Consider the following 23,217-nt stretch of genomic DNA (forward strand, 5'->3'; position numbering starts at 1 on the left):
TGGAAAAACACAGAAAACTATTCTACCACCCTCTTTTTGTCTTATCTTTACTGTATCTCTTCTGTGGAAGGAGTAAAAAATTGATCTGAGTATTTAGTTCTTTCTATTTCAAATCCATGTGTCAAAGATAGCTGTTCTGGAACCTTTAAATTTCTGTGAAGCTAAATCTAATCTTTTTTACGACTGATATAGAACATCTGCATTGGATTTAATTAAACTAGCACACAAACACATGCATGTACATTTTTGCAAAACGTAACAGTTTCAAGAAATTCTAATCAATAAACATATATCAATTAGTTAAAAATTGACGTTGATAAATATATTCATGTTTGTCAAATAAGATATAAACCAGCACTATATAATAAACCAAAATGATTGGAAGCAGTTATTCTGGATATTCAGCTAGGTACTTTGCTACTTTTTTCTTGTTATTCCCATTGCAAGCCAGGGCTGCTGCGTGGGACATTGTGACATAGCAGAAATTGGAAATTTATCCAAACTAACTATCGATTGTAGAATTTTAATATCATAAATGCACAAACCAAACTAACAATTGGTGAAGTTTTGAAAGCATACTGACTACATATATAAGGATTGGAACAGAGTTCTAGTCCTTTATGCATTATATATGAATGCCTATATAATTTACCAATATTTTCACAATCACTTAGTTCACTCTTTCCAAGTATTTGCAATTTAAGAGGTTTATCTTTTGCATGAGCTTAAACTGCAGTTAATAGGTTACATCTTTTGAACTATCAATTATTTGGTAACTTGAGAGGGTTGTCTGTTGCTTGATCTTAAACTGCACTTAATAAGTTGATCTTCCTAACTATCAATGAGACTTTGTCTTTATGGCAAGACCCTCTTGTGCGTAAACTTGTTTATGCCAGGTATTTGGCCTCAACTTTATAGGATTGACTTTGGCCTGCTAGCCCATGACAAGGATCTGTTCAAATTTCTGCTGATGCCTTTTTAATCTGGGATTACATAACGAATTGAATAACATTCTTGGATAAGCTGCTGATGACAATGTTGGTGATGGTGACTTATGATTTCTGCTTGGCGGCATTATTCGCCCTTTTGAGTCTTAATTTTTAATAGTCATCTGTTCATTGGTTCAATATAAGTCACTTCCTCTAACTTTTTATTGAAACTGTATTGTGATCATGTTGGTGTGTATTGTTTAAGGTATCATGGCAAGAGCAAGGCATTGATGTATGATGTTACAAAGATAATCTCTATGATAAAGGGAAAGCGTGGGGAACATCGCCTTTTTAGACTGGCTGAAAATTTATGCATGAATCTGATTCTCTCAATACGAGATTTTTTTCTGGTGAAGAAAGAAATAAAGGTTTAACCAACTTTGTTCAACTTACTGCTATTAATATCTTTAGATAAATGTTAATAAACCATATCTTTCCTTATTAAGGCTGGTTCTTACAGGGTCCAACTGATTTCACTGAGACACTTAATAGGATTACAATAATTAGCTTAGCTATCACCATTAAGACACGTGGAGTTGCTGAGGTTGAACACACGCTTTACCTTCAGCCCTTGCTCGAACAGATTATGGCCACTAGTCAACATACATGGTCCCAGAAGACTTTACGGTATTTCCCTCCAACTATTCGAGAATTTTTGATGGGAAGGATGGACAAAAGGGGACATACTATCCAAGCATGGCAACAGGTATGCTATTTCATCTTGAATTTTCCCTTGTTTGTTTGGGTTTTTTTTTGTGCGCCTGAGTTTCATTTCTGATTTTTATTAGCCATCTGCGTGTATTTAAATTGAATTTTATTACATATTTTAGACTTTTAATGAACTATTGGTATATTGTTAAATTGAAATAAGGAATGACAATTTTTGATAATTCTGTTATCATTCAATTGTTCTCGAGTTGATCCATTCAATGGTTCAAAATGTAACAATATGGCAAAAGAATTGGATCCCATGATCCCAGTTAAGTATTTGTTGGGTCCCTTAGGCACTATTGTACCTAAAATAGCAAATTTCTATTCATATTACCACTTAATAACTTATAATCAGATATTGTTAAAGAAATATTTGCTACTAGACAATTTTATGACTTGAAAAATCGATTTCAGTAACGATGGTCTTTTGTTATTGATAATCACACCTTCAAGGTATATATCTTTACATCTGGATAGATTATCTGGGAAGGTAAGCGACAAAACTATATAATTTGATGAAGTCAAAATGTAATTCATTGAGATAAAAGTTGTTGTACGAACTTGATACTTAAATCAAGTCAAAATCTTGATGTCTAGGTGCTTGAGTAAAGACTGGAGTTATACAATTTTTAACATTTGGTGAAAAAGCTTTCACTCTGCATTGTTCATAATCCATTTATGAAGTAAAATTATCCACAATGGTATTTAGGGTAAGATTAACCTGGTTAAGGGAATTTTAGGAGGCACATGGGTAGGTGCAGGCAGGAAATCTGGTGGTATGATGGTGGCCAGGCCCCTCTAGAGTTGAAAACATCCATTCTAACTACCCCTTTGCTGGGCTTATTTTGAAGGTGACGAGCAACAGATCTTGCTTAGGCACCTAAGCAAGTGACCATGACTATAGTATCTCCAAGATGAAATGAGATAAAAATTTAGATGCTAGAATTTCTCTTTGAGGAGCTTTATCTGTTCTAAAATTTTCTGTTGGGAAGAATTAATTTTGCTAGTCTCTGGAGAAAGCCTTATACATGGAAATTTCCATGGTTATTAAGTTACGGTTCAGCCCACTTAAAACTAAAATAATGATACAGAGAATTCCAGCTTTGCAAATATACTCATTGAAGTAGAAAGGTTGAAAAAGAAAACTGATAGTAGTTCTCGTAGAATATGTTGGTTGTTGGAGTGAAACATAAACCTTGATCATCTACTGGTCTACCTTAGATAAGGAATTTATGATGTACCAATGAACATATTCTGCCATGTAGAAAGATCCTATATACATAAAGTTCTTTTAGGTTAATTTAGCTCTTATTCCAATAAAAAATTGACTCTATGTTTGTTGCAATTCCATGTTCTTATCAAATTCCATATAAATTATTTGGAAAGAACATCCAAAAATCAATGATTACTTTAAAATGAGCTGGAATACAAAATCCTGTTGATGGAACTAGTACAAATGCAATATTATAGTAAAAAGGATGAGCTAATGTTTTAATGAAATGTGTATGGATATACAATAGTCATTTCATTATATTTGGTTACTGGAAGTCAAATTATTGTTTTGAGTTAAATGCTCTTTTCGTTATCTTGTGATCCTTATTTGTTATTACCTTTTATTTTACATCAGGCAGAGTCTACAGTTATCAATCAATGCACTCAGCTTCTCTCACCCTCTGCTGATCCTACTTATGTTACGACTTACCTTAGTCATAGCTTTCCTCAGCATCGTCAGTATCTCTGTGCTGGGGCTTGGATGCTTATGAATGGTCAGCCAGAGAGCATCAATAGTACCAATCTCGTGCGATCCAATTTCATCTTTCTATAATAATTATTTATACATGCTCGTCTATATTTTCCTACTTGGAACTCAAATCTGTTTGGATACAGGGACGTGTCTTGAGAGAACTGTCACCTGAAGAAGTGACATCTAATATATACACAATGGTGGATGTGCTTCTTCATCATATACAGATCGAGTTGCAACATGGACATCCTGCACAGGTTCACTCTTTTTATAAATAAAAATCATCTGCTTTTCAAAATTTTGATAATGTGTAATCATGTTTGTTGGGATCTAAATCTGCTGCAGGATCTTCTATCGAAAGCAATTGCAAATTTTTCCTTTTTTATTTGGACACACGAGCTACTTCCTTTGGACATTCTACTTCTAGCTCTTATTGACCGAGATGATGACCCTTATGCTCTGCGCATTGTGGTATGTTTCCTGGAATACTTCTTGTTTATGTTATTAAATTGAAGATCATGACATGATTGCCTTGATAAATGAAGAAATTTGTTAGTAAATGAAACTTTAATATAGGATTTATTTTTTGTGATATATTTTTGAATTATAACATGTAATGAAATCTCACCATCTAGAGTAAAATGGCCAAAAATGATCTTGGTTGACCATCAATCCCCATTTCATTATATCATAATTCTTGGTCCATGTTAGGGGCGGCAAGTCTTAATGCAAGCAATCAACCTGACGATCCAGACTGAACATAAAATTATCCAGATCACATTGAATTTGTTAAGTTCATGAATGATTGTCCAGGTTCAAGTTGTGTCTGGATGTGACCAACGAAATTGACTTCGTAGGTGATCAATTGAATGTGTAAGGGTGTCTTATTTTTCTTGTGTTATTCAAAGCATGTTTGGTTCATCCCCTAATTTAATCAGATGACATTAACTGATAGGTTAATCATGTCTAGGGTGTTCAATTTGAATTTGTATGGGCTGGTCAAGTCAGTCAAAGCTTCACTTTTCCTGTTATTATACTGATATGCATGCTGGATTAGGTTTAAACCTCAAGATACTTATTTATCATTTTTGGTTAAGAGTTATATCCTACATTTTGCATCTCAGCTTGATACAAAGGTGACAAACAAGATTGATCTGACCCAATCCCTCCTTAGCCCAGACAAAAACTGTACATGCTCTTGGGCAATAGGGTCAATCTTTAATTTATCCTATAATAAATCAGTTCAGTTAACATTTGAGTATGCAGTATTCATCTTTTAACATTACATGTCAGTTTCAATCTACTATCGATCTTCTTAACTTGAGAATAGAAATTTTGCTTAATGCTAATGGCAGATAGGAGAGAACATGGACAGATTTGGTCAAATTGGGAAAATATGCTTCTAGTACACCTAGATGATGGAGAAGATATGGTAGTAGTCAAGCTTTAATCTTAAATGATAGGATTCTTGCTTCTAAGATATGGGTTCACTCAGACATGTTATAGCATCATCATACAATTATTTACGCATGTTAATCTGCGATGTGGAACATTGGATTGTGACGTTCAGTAGATACAGTTATTTATACTTCACTCCACCTTTTCCTCCTCATCTGTTGGTCTTCCTTCCTTCTTCCTGCTCCCCTCTTTTCTTCCCCTTTCTCTTGGTTCGGATGATAATTCATACCGAATGTTGGGATGTCAATCCATATCTGAATTGTACTAGAAAATAGATAAAAACATTTATATTTATTAACTCTGATTCAGGAACATTAAAATAATTGGAAATGAATTCAAGAATAAATTAAGTCATCCGAGCCAGACTTGATAATGCTTGACTATTTCTCCAGATGACAGGAAAACTCTCCTTTAGCAAAAGGAATTACTTAATCTCCTAATAGCCCAACCAAATACTTAGTGCAATAAAAAAAACCCAAATCAAAACTATCAATTGAAAATCATACTCCAATCTATCATGCTTCTTGGTCATGCATTTTTAAAGTCCCATACATGCAACTGTTTTGTGATTTTTGTTTGACGTGAAGGACACTTATCAGGTACATTTTCCTAAATGATTTTGTAATTTATTTGACTCAGATAAATCTGCTTGACAAGCCTGAGCTTCAGCAAAGGATTAGAGTGTTCTGCACCAATCATTCTTCTGAACATTGGGCCCATAATCAACCTCCAAAAAGAGTTGAACTTCAAAAAGCTCTTGGAAACCATCTTTCCTGGAAGGATCGGTAAGACTTACTCTAGAGGAAGTTCCGGTGCTTGCATACTTCATAGGTCAATTTTCTAAATTTAGTCTTCTGATTGATATATTTATGTGAGTGTGAGGTTCTTATTTTCCAAAATTGAAGGGATATTTTCACAAATTAAACCTTTTTGAATATCCCATTACCGGCTTCTTTGGGCCTGTTCTAGACCCAAGTATTGGAGCAGAGAGAGGTAGGCCACTGTCAATATGGATAATTTGGTATGAGTTGTTAGGTTTAGTCATTATACTGGCATTTTCTAATTATTTGAGGATTGCTGCTGCATACTACAGTACGAATTTCACTACATTGGTTTCCTTTCTTCTGCGTATATCGTTTGCTATAAAACTTAAGAATGCCACACTTGCTAAATCCCTGCTCTGCTTTTATGAACATCATAAGTATGTTTCTTTTGAAACCCAGATGCTGTGCCATCAATTTATATCCTTGGCTTTGCATACACCAAGTTAACCGGTTCAGCTTAAGTTGGCGTTCTGTCACTGACTTAGCTGGTTTTGCCTAAGTAGTGCAGCACCCTTGCATGTCCGTCCGCAAAGGTTAACATCCCTGAAATCTCCCATGGTCCCTCAGGACCTACAAAAAAGAAAACGGGTTAGAGAAAGCGCCTCACTCGGGATCCACAAGCAAACATTTCCGAAAACACTTCATAGTCAATGCAAATTACAAACACACTTTACAAGCTCTGAATGGTTGCACAACAAACGGTCAAAATGGTCCACTGCAGACCGAATATCTTTCACAAGTGTTCACATGACACAACCTTTATTTACAAGCCTAAAACGATCACCAAACCCAACTAAAATGGGGTTGTTAAGTCTTCGACTGTCCCTTTACATACTGTGCAAAACAGGAACAAACCAAAAGATATGGACATACACAAGCATTACATCAAACATCCTGTTTAGAATTTTGTCCGTGACAGTTCGTTGCCTTTCTTTTATATGAATTGGATGGTAATAGCTGTACAATTATTAAACTTTTCTAATGCTTTTTGGCTAATATTTACTTCAAAACCTCATTTACGCTCATGTCTCAATTGAAGATCTTTATGAAATGAGTTTGTTCAGCATTATTCTGAGCTTCTTTGGATATTGCCATATATCACATGGACCAAGACCATATTGGTGGTAATATTTGGGTCCATTAATGGTCAAAAGCATTTAATAAATACTTGTAGTGTCTTTTCCATGTTGTTTCATATCGAAGCATAAGCCAACTCTTGGGTAATGATGTGATAATATGTCAAATGATTGACATGATTACATCCAGAAATGAATCTTATTCTAATCATTTACATCAAAGATTGCTCAATATCAACAAATACAGTTATTAGACCTCTAGATGGTGAATGAAAGGGTGGCGAGAAATATTTGTTAGATGAACAGTGTGTATGTTTTCTGGGAATAACCATGTTTGTTTATCTGACCTCTTGTTTAGCAAGCTCCATCTTATGAGCATCAATTTGGCACTTTATATGGGTCTTTGTGATGGAAGGGGGCAAGCCTGCTATGCATAGTAGTTTTTCAGATGCACCTGCACTATATAACTCCCAGTTTGGACATTTCTTTATCCCTACACTAATTCACAGATCTCCTTGTTCTTGTTGTAAATGATTTTTTCTTTTATTCATGTTAGTTTAGACTCAGTTCCACTACAGCAGCTTCTAACTAGAAGGGACATGTCTTTCAAAAAGATGCTAATGTAAAATGATTCCTTTGACTATGTTATCACCCATAAACTGGATTTTGATGGACAGAATACAGTAGAAAGAGGATCATTAAAAAAAGTCTGAGACTATTATCTTTGAATATAGTTCAAATCTAGAGATGGTTGTGTTCAGGTTGACCAATGGAAGATGACAATGAGTTAAATGAGGAGTATAAACTAATGGAGAATACTAGTTTGTGAACTTCTGGGATAAGAAATCCAAATTGATATGATTACAACTCTCAAGCATGTGCTGGAAACCTAAGAAGAGATATGCCAAAATCAATGCATACTTTTGAGACGTGTAATTGGGAAGAGGGTAGATGCTTCATGCACGAGCTCCATTATTAGACAATACTGAGGGAAGATAGGCACTTACCTAACTTGTATAGTATCTAAGATCTTGTCTAATACTGGGATGAGAATACATTAAAGTTTAGTGCATTACTAGGATACCATGTGGGTCCAAATCAGAGAATAATTGGATTAGTGAGAATTCTATCCCATATATGTTGCATGAACTCCATGGACAAATGAAGATATTAAAAAAAAATTTCAATTTGTTCCTTACTATCACTTTGTCTTGTGGAGACCATTATAGTGGTTTCAATAGTTACAAAAAAGTTTTGTGCTACAAATTGGAAAAAAGTTGAGAAGATAATTTTTAGCTAATAGTACCCATCATGACATCATTCGAATATAAATAGCATCATTTGTGATCTTAGTTGTGTACTTCCCATAATTCTAGGCTGAAACTGAAGTTTTAAATAATAGTTTTATGTCTGAGTAAAATGTAGGGAATTGGTGATCTATAGATCACCAATGTAAATCAATTATTCTGAAGAAGTTAAAGTTTTCTCAAACACAGTTACTATATAATACTAGGATGTAGTTGCAAAAGTCTTATGTGCATAAAGATTTATCTAAGGGGCACATTCCGATTGGTTTATGCATCTGATCGTTATCTCCTAGTTGAGATTCTGTGGTAATGATTGAGATACAAATATTGTATGGGTATCCATGTCAAGTGAATAAGGTCGTAGAAAAATAATAGATTCTATGTTAATCAAGGATCAATGGAGTTATTTGGGGTCTTAGATTGTGATAAAGAGGTGCACACTGTGGGTGATCATGTAGCTCTGCATCATAGAAGGTTGTAAAGGATGGTGTTCAATGGTAGTTCTTTAGGAAGATGATAGCTTTTGCTTCTGATATAAAGAACCTATTTCGTGGAACTAAGGTAATAGGTGCATGTTTGCCTGAATTAGTAAATAGTATTATAGTTATGGGAAAACCTTGGTATCTCATCTTTTGCACTATGGATGCCTTGAAAATCATTGAACAATGTAGTGTAAAAGTCGAAGAAATGTAGACTTGTCTAGGTATTTTTACTTTAGGTAGTGCCATCATATTCACGGGCCCTTCATTCTTTGATTGAATCCGATGAAGCTTCAAGGATGAGGCGCTAAATGATTAAACTGTCTTTATGATAGCAGACAGAAAGACTATGGATCCTTTGATGCATTGCACTGTGAATAGTAAATTAAAGACATGAATATTTAAGTAGAACTATTGACAGGCTACATGGTGTCCCAGCTACTTAATGTTTGGAACTTTAGTGGAAAAGAGAAGTCACTACATAGAAATTGGAAGCCCTCAAGTTAGCATGTCCGCTTCAATAATTTGTTGAATATTTTGAAAGCATGCTGAATTTCTGAGAGGTATGAGGGCATTTCGAGTTAGTGTTGATCCATGAAGGATTCACATAAGAGGTTAGGTCAAGTGACATTTCTTTGTATAGTTAAAAAAATTGGAGGTCTATATGATTGGATTGGAAACATTGGAAACTGGACCATTCACAGGTCTGGTCCGCTTCCTAGATAATTAAAAAAAAAAAAAACTGAATGAACTGGCTGACATAACTAGTTTTTTGGATAATCCATATGATAGGTCAAGTCAAATAGAATCAGCCTGCTTTTGTATCATTTTCAAAGCTACTTTGAATTTCTGCATTTAAATCTTCTTATTATTTGTTTTCAGTGTATTTAAGTCAATCTAAAATTAGGATCGAGGGGAGAAAGGAAGTGCTCTTGTCTAGGAGCCAATTGGCCTTTCTCTTTCCTCATATGGTCATGACTCTCCATCCATCCCTTCCTTCCCCGCTACCCCTCTCCCTCTAGCACCCCCCCTCCGGCTACCATTCTGTCCACCTGCCCTTCTCTTTCACCCTTTTCTCCTGTGCACCTCTTCGTCCCACCACCCCTCTCCCTCCAAACACCCCTCCCTCTGATCTTCACACACATTCTACTCTAGTCACTTATCTACCCATGGTTGCTTCTCTCCCTTCGGCAAGGTCTTTCTCTAATTTGGATTTTTTAATTTGGTTAAAGGTCATACTTATATTTGTTTATGCTATCTTTTATCTTATTTTATAATTTTATTGCTTTAGATTTAAAAAAATATTTTATAATGCTACATATATATCTTATATATTTTTTTAGTCAAACATTCGGTCCGACCAATTGGTCTATTGGTCCAACTAGTGACCCAGTATCCTGAGGCTCAATTGAATTGTTTTTGGGTTATGCTTCTTTGCCTGTTAGGAGTAGAATGAAAACAGTAACATCAACAACACAAGCTAGGTTTGTGGTGGTATGTTGTTACGAAATGTCCAAGATAGTGATTTAAAAAGGCGTTTGAGCGAGGCGAGGCGAGGCCCGAGCGCCTCGCTAAACTTCCAGGTGGTGCGCTTCAAAGAGGCGCCGCCTAGGCGCTCGCCCGAGCTCAGGCGCTGGGCGCTTCGGGCGAGCGCCTGTGTTAAACCAGGCGACCAAACCAGGATTTTAGGTTTGGTTCGGTCTCTAGTGGTTAGTTGGTTCAATCGAACCAACTAAAATCGATATCAGCTGTCGCTGCCCAACCCTAACCGGCTAACCCTACTCGTTTCCGCTGCCGCTCCTGCGCTCGCTACTCATCGCTGTCGTTGCTCGCAACCGTTGCCGCTGTCGCCGCTGCCGCTGCTCGCCATTGTTGCTACTCGCCGTTGCTGCTGTCGCCGCTCGCTGTTCCCGCTCCTACTGCCGCTGCCTCCTTACACTCCCGCTGCTGCTGCCTCCTTACACTCCTGCTACCGCTGCCTCCTTACACTCCCGCTCCGGCTCCCGCTACCGTTGCTGTTGCCGCTTCCTCTTTTCTCAGTTAGCAGACTCAACACTCCCTCACACTTCCTTCTCCTTCTGTATACTGCAACATTGTTGTATACTGTTAACAATATACTGTTAACAGTATACAATATACGATTAACAGTATAATAGTATACTGTATACTATTAATATTGTTAGGTTTTGAATTTTGAAACTTTTTGTTAATGTGACATTGTGATTTTTTATCTTAGATTTTCTTAATTTAATAGCATATTTTTATTTAAAATGTTAAATAATTATATTTATTAATTATATTATATATTTTTATATTTTAGCGTCTCGTTTCGCTCGGGCAAGTGCCTAGCGCCTCGGGCGTTTTTGGACCTTGGCGTCTTTTGACGCCTAATGCTTTTTAAATCACTGGTCCAAGAGCCTCAGCTTGATTACAAACAGGCAAATTTTGAGCTGAACCTACCATTTTTTTTTACTATGGATTGTGCTTACACATCTCAATCTCAAAGTCTTGTTACATCATAAGTTACTCCACTATGTGTCCACATCACCCATATCAAAATTGTGTTGAGTTGATTTCCTGCAAAGGGGTAGAAAAAGAATGAGAACATTGGGTTAGTCACTTTTGACTTGTCATCAACTTTTCAAATGTACCTACAACAAGATATTTCTGTTCTACTAAATTTGATGGGTCGAATTGAATCTTTATAATCACATACATGATCATTGCAGGTACCCCACTTTCTTTGATGACATTGCCGCACGCTTAATCCCAGTTATTCCGCTTATAGTTTATAGGCTCATCGAGAATGATGGTACTGATATTGCTGACAGAGTTCTTAGTTCTTACACTCAACTTCTGGCTTTTCATCCTTTGAGGTTTTCATTTGTTAGAGACACTCTTGCATATTTTTATGGTCACCTTCCAAACAAGCTTGTTTTGCGAATACTAAAAGTACTTGATCTTTCAAAGGTACTTCACCTTTTCTTTTCAATATCAAACCTATTTTTACTTTTAATTTAGTGCTTTAATTGAAGCTAGATTTTTTTTCAGATTTCATTCTCAGAGTCTTTTCCTCAGTATATGGGTTCATCGAACTCTGTTGGCTGTCCTCCTCAAGAATATTTTGCAAACCTTCTACTAGGTCTTGTGAACAATGTCATACCCTCTTTAAATAGTAAAGCAAAGTCAGACTCCACAGGAGATCCTTGTAGCAATTTTGGGCGTCCAGCTGCAAATAGAAGCCAGGCAACTTCAATTAATTGTTCTGATGGTCAGAAAGCCTTCTATCAGAACCAAGATCCTGGGACATACACACAACTTGTCCTGGAAACAGCAGCTATTGAGATTCTTTCTCTCCCAGCATCAGCTTCTCAGGTAGTAGCTTCACTTGTTCAGATTGTTGTCCACATACAGCCAACACTTATCCAGTCCGGCAATGGACTTCAAAGTATGTCCCATGGGCAAAATTCTGGTCTACCAACATCACCTTCTGGTGGAAGTCCTGAATCCATGAACACAAGCCGTTCAACTACTTCAACAACTTGGGTCAATGCCAACAATTTCGTTTCCAAAAGTGGCTACTCATGTCAACAGTTGTCTTGTCTAATGATACAAGCATGTGGGCTTTTGCTTGCCCAGCTCCCACCAGAATTTCATATGCAGTTGTATTCTGAAGCATCACGCATCATAAAAGATTGTTGGTGGCTTGTTGATAGTAAAAAGTCACTTAAAGAGCTGGACTCTGCTGTTGGCTATGCTTTGTTGGATTCTACATGGGCTTCTCAGGACAATACATCAACAGCCATAGGTATGACTTGGGTTAAGTAGGCATTCCATTGATATTTAACATTTAAGATGTTTCATGTTGATTGATCTTGTTCATTCTTGATATCATTGATTAGTATATACCATTATGATTGCAAAGTGCTTGCCTTGGCCGTCCAACATAGACTAGCTATAACCTTCTTGCGTATCTTTCTAGTGGTGAAATAAGAAGCCAATCAAATGACGAATCAACCATCAAAGTTGATCTCTTGAATTTTATTGTCGTGGAGATGATTGTAGTAGTTCTCAGTTCCTCATCTCATGTAAAGTTTCAGAAATGATATTAATGGGATTTGCTAATATTTTGTCAGTCAATTGTTAGATGGTCGAAACTTCCCATCTCTATTAAAATCCATTTACTAGTATCGACCTATATATCAGGCATGGAATAGGCACCAATTAAATATAGAAAATTTAGCATGATATGAACCTTATCCAAGATTTCTAATCTCAGAGTGCCATGTATCTCCAGTAAAAAATGTCATATACATGCTGATCAACCTATGCTGGTCTGTGGAAACTTATGCTCTGTTGGAATGCTAGCTGGGCTCTATGAGAAGCTTGTGTTTGCATGTCCTTGGCGAGGAAATGAACCTGTGTCAACATCATGCTTGTACATTGAAAATGACCAAGACTGACGTCCATGACTTGGCTCTCCATATCAAATGATCTTTTATCATTTTTGGTCTATAATTAGAAATTAGCTTTTAGAATGTTGCAATTAGCTTCAAGACTTAAATGTAAATAATAATATCTCTAGTTTCTAGGCTTTGCAGGTCTGCTATTGTTCCTATTGGCTAATCCAAATTTGGCAAGCCTTCTTTAGATGTCATAACTGTGAAGTGATCAAAATCTTAATAGGCTGAAATCTTAGTTGCATAATTCACAAGATCAGTATTGGGATCATGAGTAGCTGGGGATCATACAATTGATATTGGTGGTATCACTTGGATTAATGGGATCAATGTCAACTGAAAAGTTAAAAAAAGATAAAAATAATTATTATTAAAATATGGAATATTAAAATAATACATGCTAAAAGACTATATTATCATCATTTTTCATAAAATAGCTATTTTTCGTAAAAATATATTGGTCTTGTAGAATGTAACAATGAAATTGATTCAGAATATTTATAAAAATAACTATTGTTTAAATTGTGAATCCTATGACACTTGGTGTGATGATGGCATTCCTACCTTATGAGGTTTCTTTTGCTTCATGTTTTTTCTCTTCTTCCCCTCTGCTTTCTTCTTTTTCTTGGTCTGAGGTCATCAAATAATTGGCCAAAATTGGTCAACTCTGATTGAGTTTGATTGGTTCTAGTTTATTCCAACCAAATTCTAGTCATGAGGTCGAAAGTTCAACCGAATCACATCAATCTTTAATAAGATCAATATGGATCAGACATACCATATTGTGAGCAGGCAATATTGCAGACTATGCTTCATCAGTGGTCGCTTCACAATGTCATCTTTTTGCCCTTCTGTATCCTTTCTGCAACAATAGCATATAGCAAAATGGTAAAGTGTTTACTAACCCCCTGCAGATTGAGTCTCTAATCCATCCCGTTGGAATATTTCACCTATTGTCAATTATTCCAGGCACACTGGAAAACTTTGAGTGGCATGTATGCTCCATCTTATGGCCTGTAATACATGATCAACCTACAACTCTTTGCAGACTATCCCATGCCTTCCTAGTATCAAGGTTTTAAATACTGGATTGATTCAAATTTTGGCTACTGGTAGATCAGTATAGTACTACTATACCTGGCAGTATACTGAACTGCACCATCAGATATCAATGGAAAAAATAATAAAAAGTACATATCGACTGGACCAACCTATATGGTTTAATAGCAGTCTTTGGGAAAATTAATAAATATTGATTAATACTTATTGGTTGGGATGATATTTGAAACCTCCATAGCATTATATTTTGTGCCTCTTTAGCTTATTATGGAGGAGAAAGGATTTGAAATAAGTTATTATTGACATGAAAACATTATCAAGATGGTTGAGGCAATTTAACATTTTACTTGCTGCTTTTCTAGATTTTATGCCAGTTTATAGAAGGTGTTCGGAAGCCCCCATAGTTTAATTCCAGAGTCACAGATCGTTGTGTTCTGCATGTCTGACTCTTGGCAATATGGCTTTGACTTTGAGCATGGTGCTATAATTTCCCTGACCCATTCGTATAAACTTATGGTTTACATAGCACTACAAATTACCAGAAGAGGAACACATGCACCCTTGCCATGCAAACCCTGATATGATGTGGAGCCATGCTACAATTTTGCTTGTATTTGCTAAACAAATGTCTGGGACTTAACTCCTATGAAATACTTGCATTGATCCATATCTTTTTTCTTACACTGGACTATTTAAATCTTCTCAGCTGTTTAACTTTCTCTTTATTAACCCAACATTGCTTTTTACCTTTCTGTGTCTCAGGAAATATTGTGGCACTGCTGCATTCATTCTTTAGCAATCTTCCACATGAATGGCTAGAATCAACACATACAATAATTAAGCATCTTCGGCCATTGAATTCTGTTGCGATGCTAAGAATAGCATTCCGCATAATGGGCCCTTTACTGCCTCGTCTTGCCTTTGCTCGTCCATTGTTCATGAAGGTACACATAGAATTATTTGTATGCACATTTGTGAATATATGTATTACTATTTTTGTGTTAAAAGTTGTGTTTTTTATCAAATCTACGAGGGACCATATTGGCATACCATATTAATCCAATTGACTATTAGAGTGGCACCAGTACTTGAAAATTCTTGGTTTTGTTACTTGTTAACATTTATAAATGCTTTAACAGTGTGCCACTTGTTGCATTCTATTAAAAGATCTGATTGACAAACTACTTGTTTTGTGTTATCCTCATTACTATGTTAACAGTTGCATACTCAGATGCGATCACTGACTATTATTTCTATCTACAAAAAGGGGATTCTGCCGGTTAAGATGTCATTTTGACTTTCAACATTGCTTTAGTCTTTATGACCTCTTAGACAAATTGGAAAACTATATAACGTATTATATGATGCAGGCACTTCTTTCCATATCTTGTTCTGTTTAATCTATAATGTCCATTGAAGTTCTTATAATTGGATGATACTTGTCCTTTGTCGACCCTAACATGGACCACTTATATCTTGTTCCGTAGACACTAGCTCTGTTATTCAATGTGATGGCTGATGTGTTTGGAAAGAATTCACAGCCTGCAGTTCATGCTGAAGCATCAGATATAAGGGACCTTATTGACTTTCTGTAAGTTGTATACATGATCTCTGATTTGTATGTCAACGTATATGGATTATATTTGCATGTGAATTATAATCTCTTGTTCTTCTAACATTTTGTGAAATCAGGCACCATGCTGTCATGTATGAAGGACAAGGAGGACCTGTGCAGAACACCAGTAAACCCAGAGTGGAGAGCTTGACCTTGTGCGGCAAAGTCATGGAACTTTTGAGACCTGATGTTCAGCATCTTCTTTCACACTTGAAGACTGATCCGAACTCCTCCATTTATGCAGCAACCCATCCAAAGCTAGTAGTACAAAATCCAACGCAAACAAATTTATGATCGGTGAGATAATCGAGTTTAATCTTTTCAGATTTTTAAGATACATAGATTGTTTAACTACTAGCGATGGAAAATGCATTGATTAACTGGAATTTTAGAACTGTAGAGCTCCTTGAATGGTTCTTTTTTATTGCTAGTTCTTCCCTGATCACGGTATCATCCACCTCTATCAGTAAGGTATGTAAAGGGATTTATTTTTGTGCTATTAACTCAGTGGTGACAAAAAGCTTAAAATAGTCTATGTCCTGTTAGATCGATACTGTACGGCGTATAAATGGGATATTGATGTGTATTGTTAATAAAGATGGATGTCAGTGTATTAATATCGTTCTGTGTTTCAATGCTGTGATTTGGTTGAATCAACTCATTGATTGGTACAACCTTGATTTGATTACCATCTCGCTTCGTTGTTTGTAAAAGCAATCCTGAAAAAGGAAACAACAGTTGAAGTAACCATCTGCATCGACCTGCAAAAAGGTTTCTTCATAACGCAGTTATGTGGCGGTTTTGTTGTGCATGTTAATGTGCAGGATGGAGACTGTACCTCAAAATCATGTTGTTGGAAAAATGTATTCGAGTTGGAACCAAAGAGACTATACTCTTTCTCTTCTCTTCGAAGCAAGAAAGTAGAATTAATTCAAACCCTAATCTGTTCCTGCCGCTATAATTTTGTTCGCTTTAGTTAGCGGAATCTTCATCGTCGTCGCTGTGGCACGCCGAGCCTAAGCTCGAGTTGGGCCTAACCCAGACTTGATGTGGTCAGGGTCATAGGTCCCGTTCGGCTTTGAGATGCGTGTTTGATGCTTTGAAATTCGTGATCTTCTCATCGGTGTCTCATGACGAACCTTAGCTTTCAGATTCGAGACGTGATGATTTAGTTGTCGCTTGTGCTCTTATCACAACTAGCTAATCCAAATATATATCGGTGCTTTAACTTAAAACCCTTTCTCGGCCAAATTCCGCCGCCGGTAATCCTTTCCCACTCTCGCAGTAAGTGTTCCTCCTCTCCACTCCGCTGCGGCTGCGGCTGTTGGATGGATGTAGGACCTCCGGTGTGGCAGTTTCCGGCTGGCGGGTGACTGATGGCCTGAAAACTCCTCCCTTCCTGTCTCTATTTGGACTCTGCTTTTATACAACACTTTCCACGGCTTCTTAGTTTGGAGCCAATTTCTGTCGTTCTACACTTGGAAACCCAAACACAGTTGGTTGATTACTAGCCGGTGGTATACCATATTAGGGATTGCTTAGTGCGGTAGCAGATGCCCAAATTAATGGAAATGTGATTTACCAATGAGTTTTAAATATTCTGATAGGTTGCTTTGCTTATAGTGGTCACCTTTAATGGTTGTGTTCCGATTTACTTTCTCCTAACAGGGTAGTTATGGACTTTCCTGCTCTAGCAATCAAACTAGGATTATATGACTCTGATAGTTGCTTTTACTTATAGTGGTCACCTTTAATGGTGATTGCAGGAAAGTAGATATTCTGATAGTTTTCTTTTCTCGGTCAAATTCTTCTGCCGGAATCCTCCGGGCAGCCATAGTGCTCCTCGGTAGTGACCATGACCAATGGTTTTATTGCAATGTTCATTACCGTTGAAATGTTAATTTGGCTTCCTTCATATGATTTTAGTTCTGCTTCTTGATATATTTTTTTTTATCATCAAGTCTTCACAAATAACATTATTCTTAGACCTTTGATTTGATAACTAAATCCTTGAATGTCTGATTTGTATTCTTCATTCTAACTGCTGTGTCATTTGTATTTGCTTATATTCTTTATTTCTTGGACTGGTTTTAAAGTGTGAAGTCTTCCGTTGTCAATTTCCTCGATCCAATCCCTTCTACTCTGATGAACCACCAAGACATTATGGCACTGACAAACCATTGAGTGTTGGAGGTAATTGAATTTATCTAATATAATTGTTTGAGAAAATAAGGATCATATTCCTCTGTTGAACTGTCAAGTATTGCTAAAAATAGCTTCGCTAGATGAGATTTTCATTTCTTAAATTACTCCAAACAAGTGAACTCTTCTAGATTGAATATTTATATAAGTATATAGGCGATGACCTGATTCAAAGGGATCTATTGCCCTTGAACAAAAAAAAAAAAAGAAAAAAACTTTTTATGAAACCTTAAGAGGAAAAAAAGACTATATTGGTTTATTTTATGGACAAGCAGCCTTTTATTCTAGAACAGTTCAGTGATCACAAGATCAACAAGGATCCTGTGTTAGCGTTAAGGAACTCTACTTAACGAATTCTCCTTAATGGTTTTGAAACCATGTTCAGATCATCATGTGTGAACGTTTTTATCTGCCAATGCAACTATGGTAATAAAGATGTTCCCTCATATCTAGAATGTTGCTTGGTTGTAGGGAGACTTTTCAACTGATGAAAACTATTGCAGCTAGTAAGGAACCTTAATTATTGCAGAAGGTCTAACAAGAATAAAGCAATTGTTGATTATAAGGAATAGCAGCAAACAAGATCATTATAGATATAATCTTCTACCTTAGTTGGATCCTTTTGTTTTTATAGATATAGCTGATTATATTGAAAAATTCGTAAGCTTGACATAGTCAATCAAATAACTCATATAAAATTCATTTTCACATTATTTCTAAGTAATTTCAGCTTGTAAAAAAATTTCAGTGCATATAACATTCTTAAGGCTTGCATTTCAAAGTTGAAATTCATAGATATCTTGAAAATGAAATAAATAAAGAATTAAGTTTATTTTATCACTGGATAAAATCCAATTGTAAATATCTAGAGACAGCAGAGTAAGATCCAAAAAGCAAGGGTAGATCCAATCCCTTTGACGTGATCTTGATGATTTTGTGCCCATTCCTGGTCCTACTGACCTTACACCTGTCCTGCCTGTATTGCTACCCCTATATTTCAGCTTATCTTGTATCATTGGCTTTCTTGAAACTGTCTTTTCAATTAAATCCAACCCATTCAGTTGATTATTTGGTCAAACTTATTAACAATGCAGTTATAGAACAAAACAATTAACACTAAACATTTATGATATTGACTCTATGAAAGTTCATATTGATTTTATACTTAATTTTCTTATATTCGCTGTTACCATCTCTGAGGATGGTACAAGTTGTTTTGAGAATAGGTGATTGATATAGGGTTTAATATTCACCATATTGGTTTTTCATAAAAAGTTGATCTTTCTTTGCTTTGATGTTTTTACTAGCTGCACTTTGCTCTTGGTGTGGCACATGGAAAGGGGAGAAAGTTTGCAGCAGGTGTAGGAGGGCATGTTACTGCTCTGAGAAACATCAGGTGATTAAAAATAATATTTTTCTTTTCCTAAATTTTATGCTTGATCAGAACTTATTTCTGTCTTTGGATGCCAGGCTATGCATTGGAAGTCTGGACATAAAAACCAGTGCCATCAGATTATTACTAACTTAGAATCTTCTAGTGCTAGTGCTGGTTCATCTAGAGCTAGGCTTCCTGCTACAGATAAAGGTCAGATCAGTTGAAATGAATTACGAAAATAACTTATCTATCATGGTCGTTTTGGCTGCCTGCAGTACATTATGGTCTGAGTATGAGATTGTTATAGAAGGTGAAAGTGCTTTTTATATGGAGACTTCTGAAGATAATAGTTGTGCCACAACATTGGTGCCTAAATATATGAAAACAGATGACACATATCAGTTCTTGCTGGACAAGTTTGAGGTTTGTCCTTATTGCCATTGCATTATTGCTTGCTCTATTAAGATACTATGTATTTGATCTTGGGATGTTGTAATGTTGTGAAGGCTGATGAGAATAAAAGGTACCGCCGGCATCATTTCAAGAACGAATGTCTAAATGTCCCAACCAAGTGTTGAGGTGAGTTAAATTTGCTCAGGATGAATCCTGATTCTGCACAGTTATCTATTCTTATGGTCTGCCTGATAAGTATGTCTGTGGCATAAATGTTCTTCGTCCTTTAAAAGCAGGACATATGTTGAATGTTTAAAAAATGGAGACTTCCATTGGATTTCTATTTATTTTATTTTCATGTGTTACACTATCACTATGATCAAGAAGTGATCCTTTGTTTCTGAAAATCATGCAATAAAAACTGAAGGATTTTCTGTATATTGAACAGATAATGTCGAGATCTGATGGCAAAACCACTGTGGCCTTTGCCTTTGTCGATTGGTTGCCCCACCATAGCCAATATTAAAAAATGCAACTACTGCAATGGTCCTTTATGCTATGAATTTCAGGTTTGATATGAATCTGTGCTTTTCTCTCTAAATCTTATTAGCTATTGCTTATTTCAGATAAATATGCAAACATTATTTAATTAAATTGTCATGAAAATTTCATATTGTTAAGTAACATGGTACTCAATACTCAAATAGTATTCCAAATTTTTAAGAAATGACTGAAAAGTAAGATGAACAACATTTACTGGTTGATTAGCAGAAGAATCAACCTGTTCTGATAGATCAAATGGGTAAGAATTGGAACCGAATGATCTATCTATAAAGTGGAGGCGAATATATGCTTCTAAGCATGTTGAGGTGGTGCATGTTTCTCCATTTGTTCATCTGAGATATCACTCCTATGCTTGTTTATGTATAATGAAGGAAATTGAGATTGTTGTCATCTTTCTTGTATCACACATCTATATATCAGGAAGTTAATTTCTTTTAAAATTGTTCCATTTGGTGTTAGAAATGATCCTGACTCTCTTGATTGGGGAACCATTGCCGTGTATTCGTGTTTAGCCTCATGCGAATCAAGTATTAGCTGCAAAGAGGAATTCACATGGGTTCAGTAATATCCTAGCACACCAGTGACTTGAGGGTGCTCCGACATATATACCCTCTATGATTAGAATTCCAGGTTCGATGAACTTGTTTACTTCCATGTCCTAATAGATGACTCTCTTCCTTATATATGTTTTATAGGATTAAGTGAGTATGGAATTAGAGTCGAAGTATGGCAACTGATATCAAACTTTCTGAGAAGATACTTAGCATTACACTAGTTGGTTCATGGCTCATCAATAGATTTTGGAAAGAGACACTAGGTGCTGCATCATAGGGTCAAGCCTTGCATGGAGATTCGACACCACAAATAGGGTGTAAGACCCATTCAAGCTAATTTGAGTGTGTAAAATACCATAGAGAGTAACCATCCATCATAACGCGATTAAAATATAACTAGCATTCATGATACAGTCATGATATTATTTTTGCTTCTATTCTCAAATGAGAAGGTGTTAATTTCAAGGTTAATTCACACAGTTGTTAGAGTTGGTAGATTGTTATTTTTCTCAAAATTTTGCCTCCTAGCTTGATAATTGTAGTTGTTCGTGCTTCATGTTTTGGTAAGCCACAGATCTGTAGGTATGACTGCTCAGTTTCTCATATTCTTGACTTGTCATCTTTATGAGGTTGTTGTCAAGGGAGAGTGGGACTGAAAGGCTTCCTCCCTCTGTTTTGGCTTCTGAATCATGTTCAAGATTACACGTGCAATTCACATGCTTCTTTGTCAAGTTTATTGTGTCAAAATATGGTTGCTTTGCAGTGCCACAGCATTTTCGAACTTATAGTACAATATATTAATCTTATTATTATTATTATTATTATTATTATTAATGTGAGCGATGTCAACTATAATTATCGTTACATGATTTGATGTGAAAAGCACCATCGACTGCTAATCCTGTCAACGAAAGCCCTATCAAATACGTGCATATTTATTGCAGCAATCGCCTTCCAATTTATTGCACCCGTCACCGGAACCAGAAAGCTCAAACTACTGCCGGCCGCCGGCACGAGACGTCGACGCCACCGGCTCCGCCGCACCCTCCTTGGGGCTGCATAACCCCACCGCGTGCCGCGCCCAAAACCCGCCCCCCGCCTTCGCCCTCGCCGCCCGCCTCCTCTCCTCCTCTGCCGCCGCAGCAGCTGCTGCCGTCTCGCTCCGCTTCTCCTGACGGCTCCCGACGATGAGGCGGTCCAACTCCCTCCTGATCCACTCGATCTCGTAGGCGTCGAGCAGTGGTATGGCAGGCCTAGGCTCGGCCGTCGAGCTCTCACCAGCAGCAGCGCGGTCGTCTAGCAGGCGGCGAGACGGCCGCCAGGCCGCTTGTGCCTCGCCGCAGCCGGTGCGGTGATGGCACCGCGCCCGATCTGCCGCCTTCGCCAGTGGCAGCAGCTCCGGTGCAGGAGCCACCGACGAAGAAGACACTGCGCTTGTCCGTCGCGTCCCTCGTTCCATGTAACCAAAGCTTCACAGAGAGAGAGAGAGAGAGAGAGAGAGAGGTCTTAAGGAACGAAGAGAAGGATAGCTTTCGCTGGATCTTTTTTAGTTTTGCGTGCACCAAAAAGAAGAAGATGAAGTGTGTGCAGTGGGTCAAAAGAAAGACTTGTACATTTATTTGAGCCCTATCGCCTTTCTCTTTCCATGTGCTTATTGTTTTCTTTAAGAAGTTTCCTCTACAGTTGACTTTGACCAGAGAATAAAACATGTTTTAGTAGGATGCCGATGGAGATCAACATGCAAAGCAAAATTGGTATCGGACTTCCGTTCATACTATCGGCACATGCAAAGCTTTTATTATGATTTAAATATGCATGCTGATACTACGAGACACAAACACATGATGAGATGTCGGTAAGGCTTTTATTATGATTTAGATATGCATGATACTATGATTCGATAGATCATCGGACCATTATTTACCGTCCGATCTAGACTTGATAGAACAATGGATGCGAGATATAGCACAAAATTAGCCAATCCATAGCTGACCTATTTATATTTTTTAGAATATAACACCATATGTTTAGAGAATGATGATCTCTATTTTGTTATATAGGATACTAATGATAACTGATCTCGTTTCATGTCAACCAACCACTCCGCCCCCAAAGACCTGCTGCCTCGAAGAATGAAATAAACATGTCCTTAATGTCTATATTCGAATCCAAATCATATTTGATCTATTAAAATCTTTGTCGCCATCTCTCATAATTTTTTTTCAAGATATGTAATACCGTATTAATGTTTCGAGATTGACTCGATACCATATGATACCGACATACCGGATGATACATCAGGACGAACCGAGCAATACACCCTTATATACCGAATAATTTTATATATATTTTTTATAATATAATACTATATTATAATACTGTAGCACTACTACAATATAATACTATA

At 36.7% G+C, this 23,217-nt stretch overlaps 2 protein-coding genes across 2 annotated transcripts in view; both read left to right on the forward strand.

The window, feature by feature from the left end:
• Nucleotides 1-16,339, forward strand: part of LOC103977584 (mediator of RNA polymerase II transcription subunit 23) — a 32,867-nt gene extending 16,528 nt beyond the window's left edge. Inside the window, exons 12-22 of the mRNA XM_009393143.3 lie at nt 1,195-1,357; nt 1,450-1,695; nt 3,328-3,498; nt 3,588-3,701; nt 3,790-3,915; nt 5,542-5,687; nt 11,318-11,558; nt 11,640-12,396; nt 14,870-15,051; nt 15,595-15,698; nt 15,800-16,339. Coding sequence (XP_009391418.2) covers nt 1,195-1,357; nt 1,450-1,695; nt 3,328-3,498; nt 3,588-3,701; nt 3,790-3,915; nt 5,542-5,687; nt 11,318-11,558; nt 11,640-12,396; nt 14,870-15,051; nt 15,595-15,698; nt 15,800-16,016 — 2,467 coding nt within the window. The 3' untranslated portion in view covers nt 16,017-16,339. The remainder of the gene's footprint in view (nt 1-1,194; nt 1,358-1,449; nt 1,696-3,327; nt 3,499-3,587; nt 3,702-3,789; nt 3,916-5,541; nt 5,688-11,317; nt 11,559-11,639; nt 12,397-14,869; nt 15,052-15,594; nt 15,699-15,799) is intronic.
• Nucleotides 16,340-17,731: 1,392 nt separating this feature from the next.
• On the forward strand, nt 17,732-22,506 carry LOC103978063 (ubiquitin C-terminal hydrolase 15-like; the record flags this gene model as incomplete). Its single annotated transcript, XM_065143830.1, has 7 exons — nt 17,732-17,915; nt 19,232-19,320; nt 19,395-19,509; nt 19,607-19,722; nt 19,806-19,878; nt 20,141-20,261; nt 21,755-22,506. Coding segments are annotated over 5 exons (576 nt in total), but the record flags the coding sequence as incomplete, so codon positions are not given.
• Between the last annotated feature and the right edge of the window lie 711 nt (nt 22,507-23,217).

Source organism: Musa acuminata, chromosome BXJ3-3, assembly GCF_036884655.1.
Source record: "Musa acuminata AAA Group cultivar baxijiao chromosome BXJ3-3, Cavendish_Baxijiao_AAA, whole genome shotgun sequence".
NCBI classification, from domain to species: domain Eukaryota; kingdom Viridiplantae; phylum Streptophyta; class Magnoliopsida; order Zingiberales; family Musaceae; genus Musa; species Musa acuminata.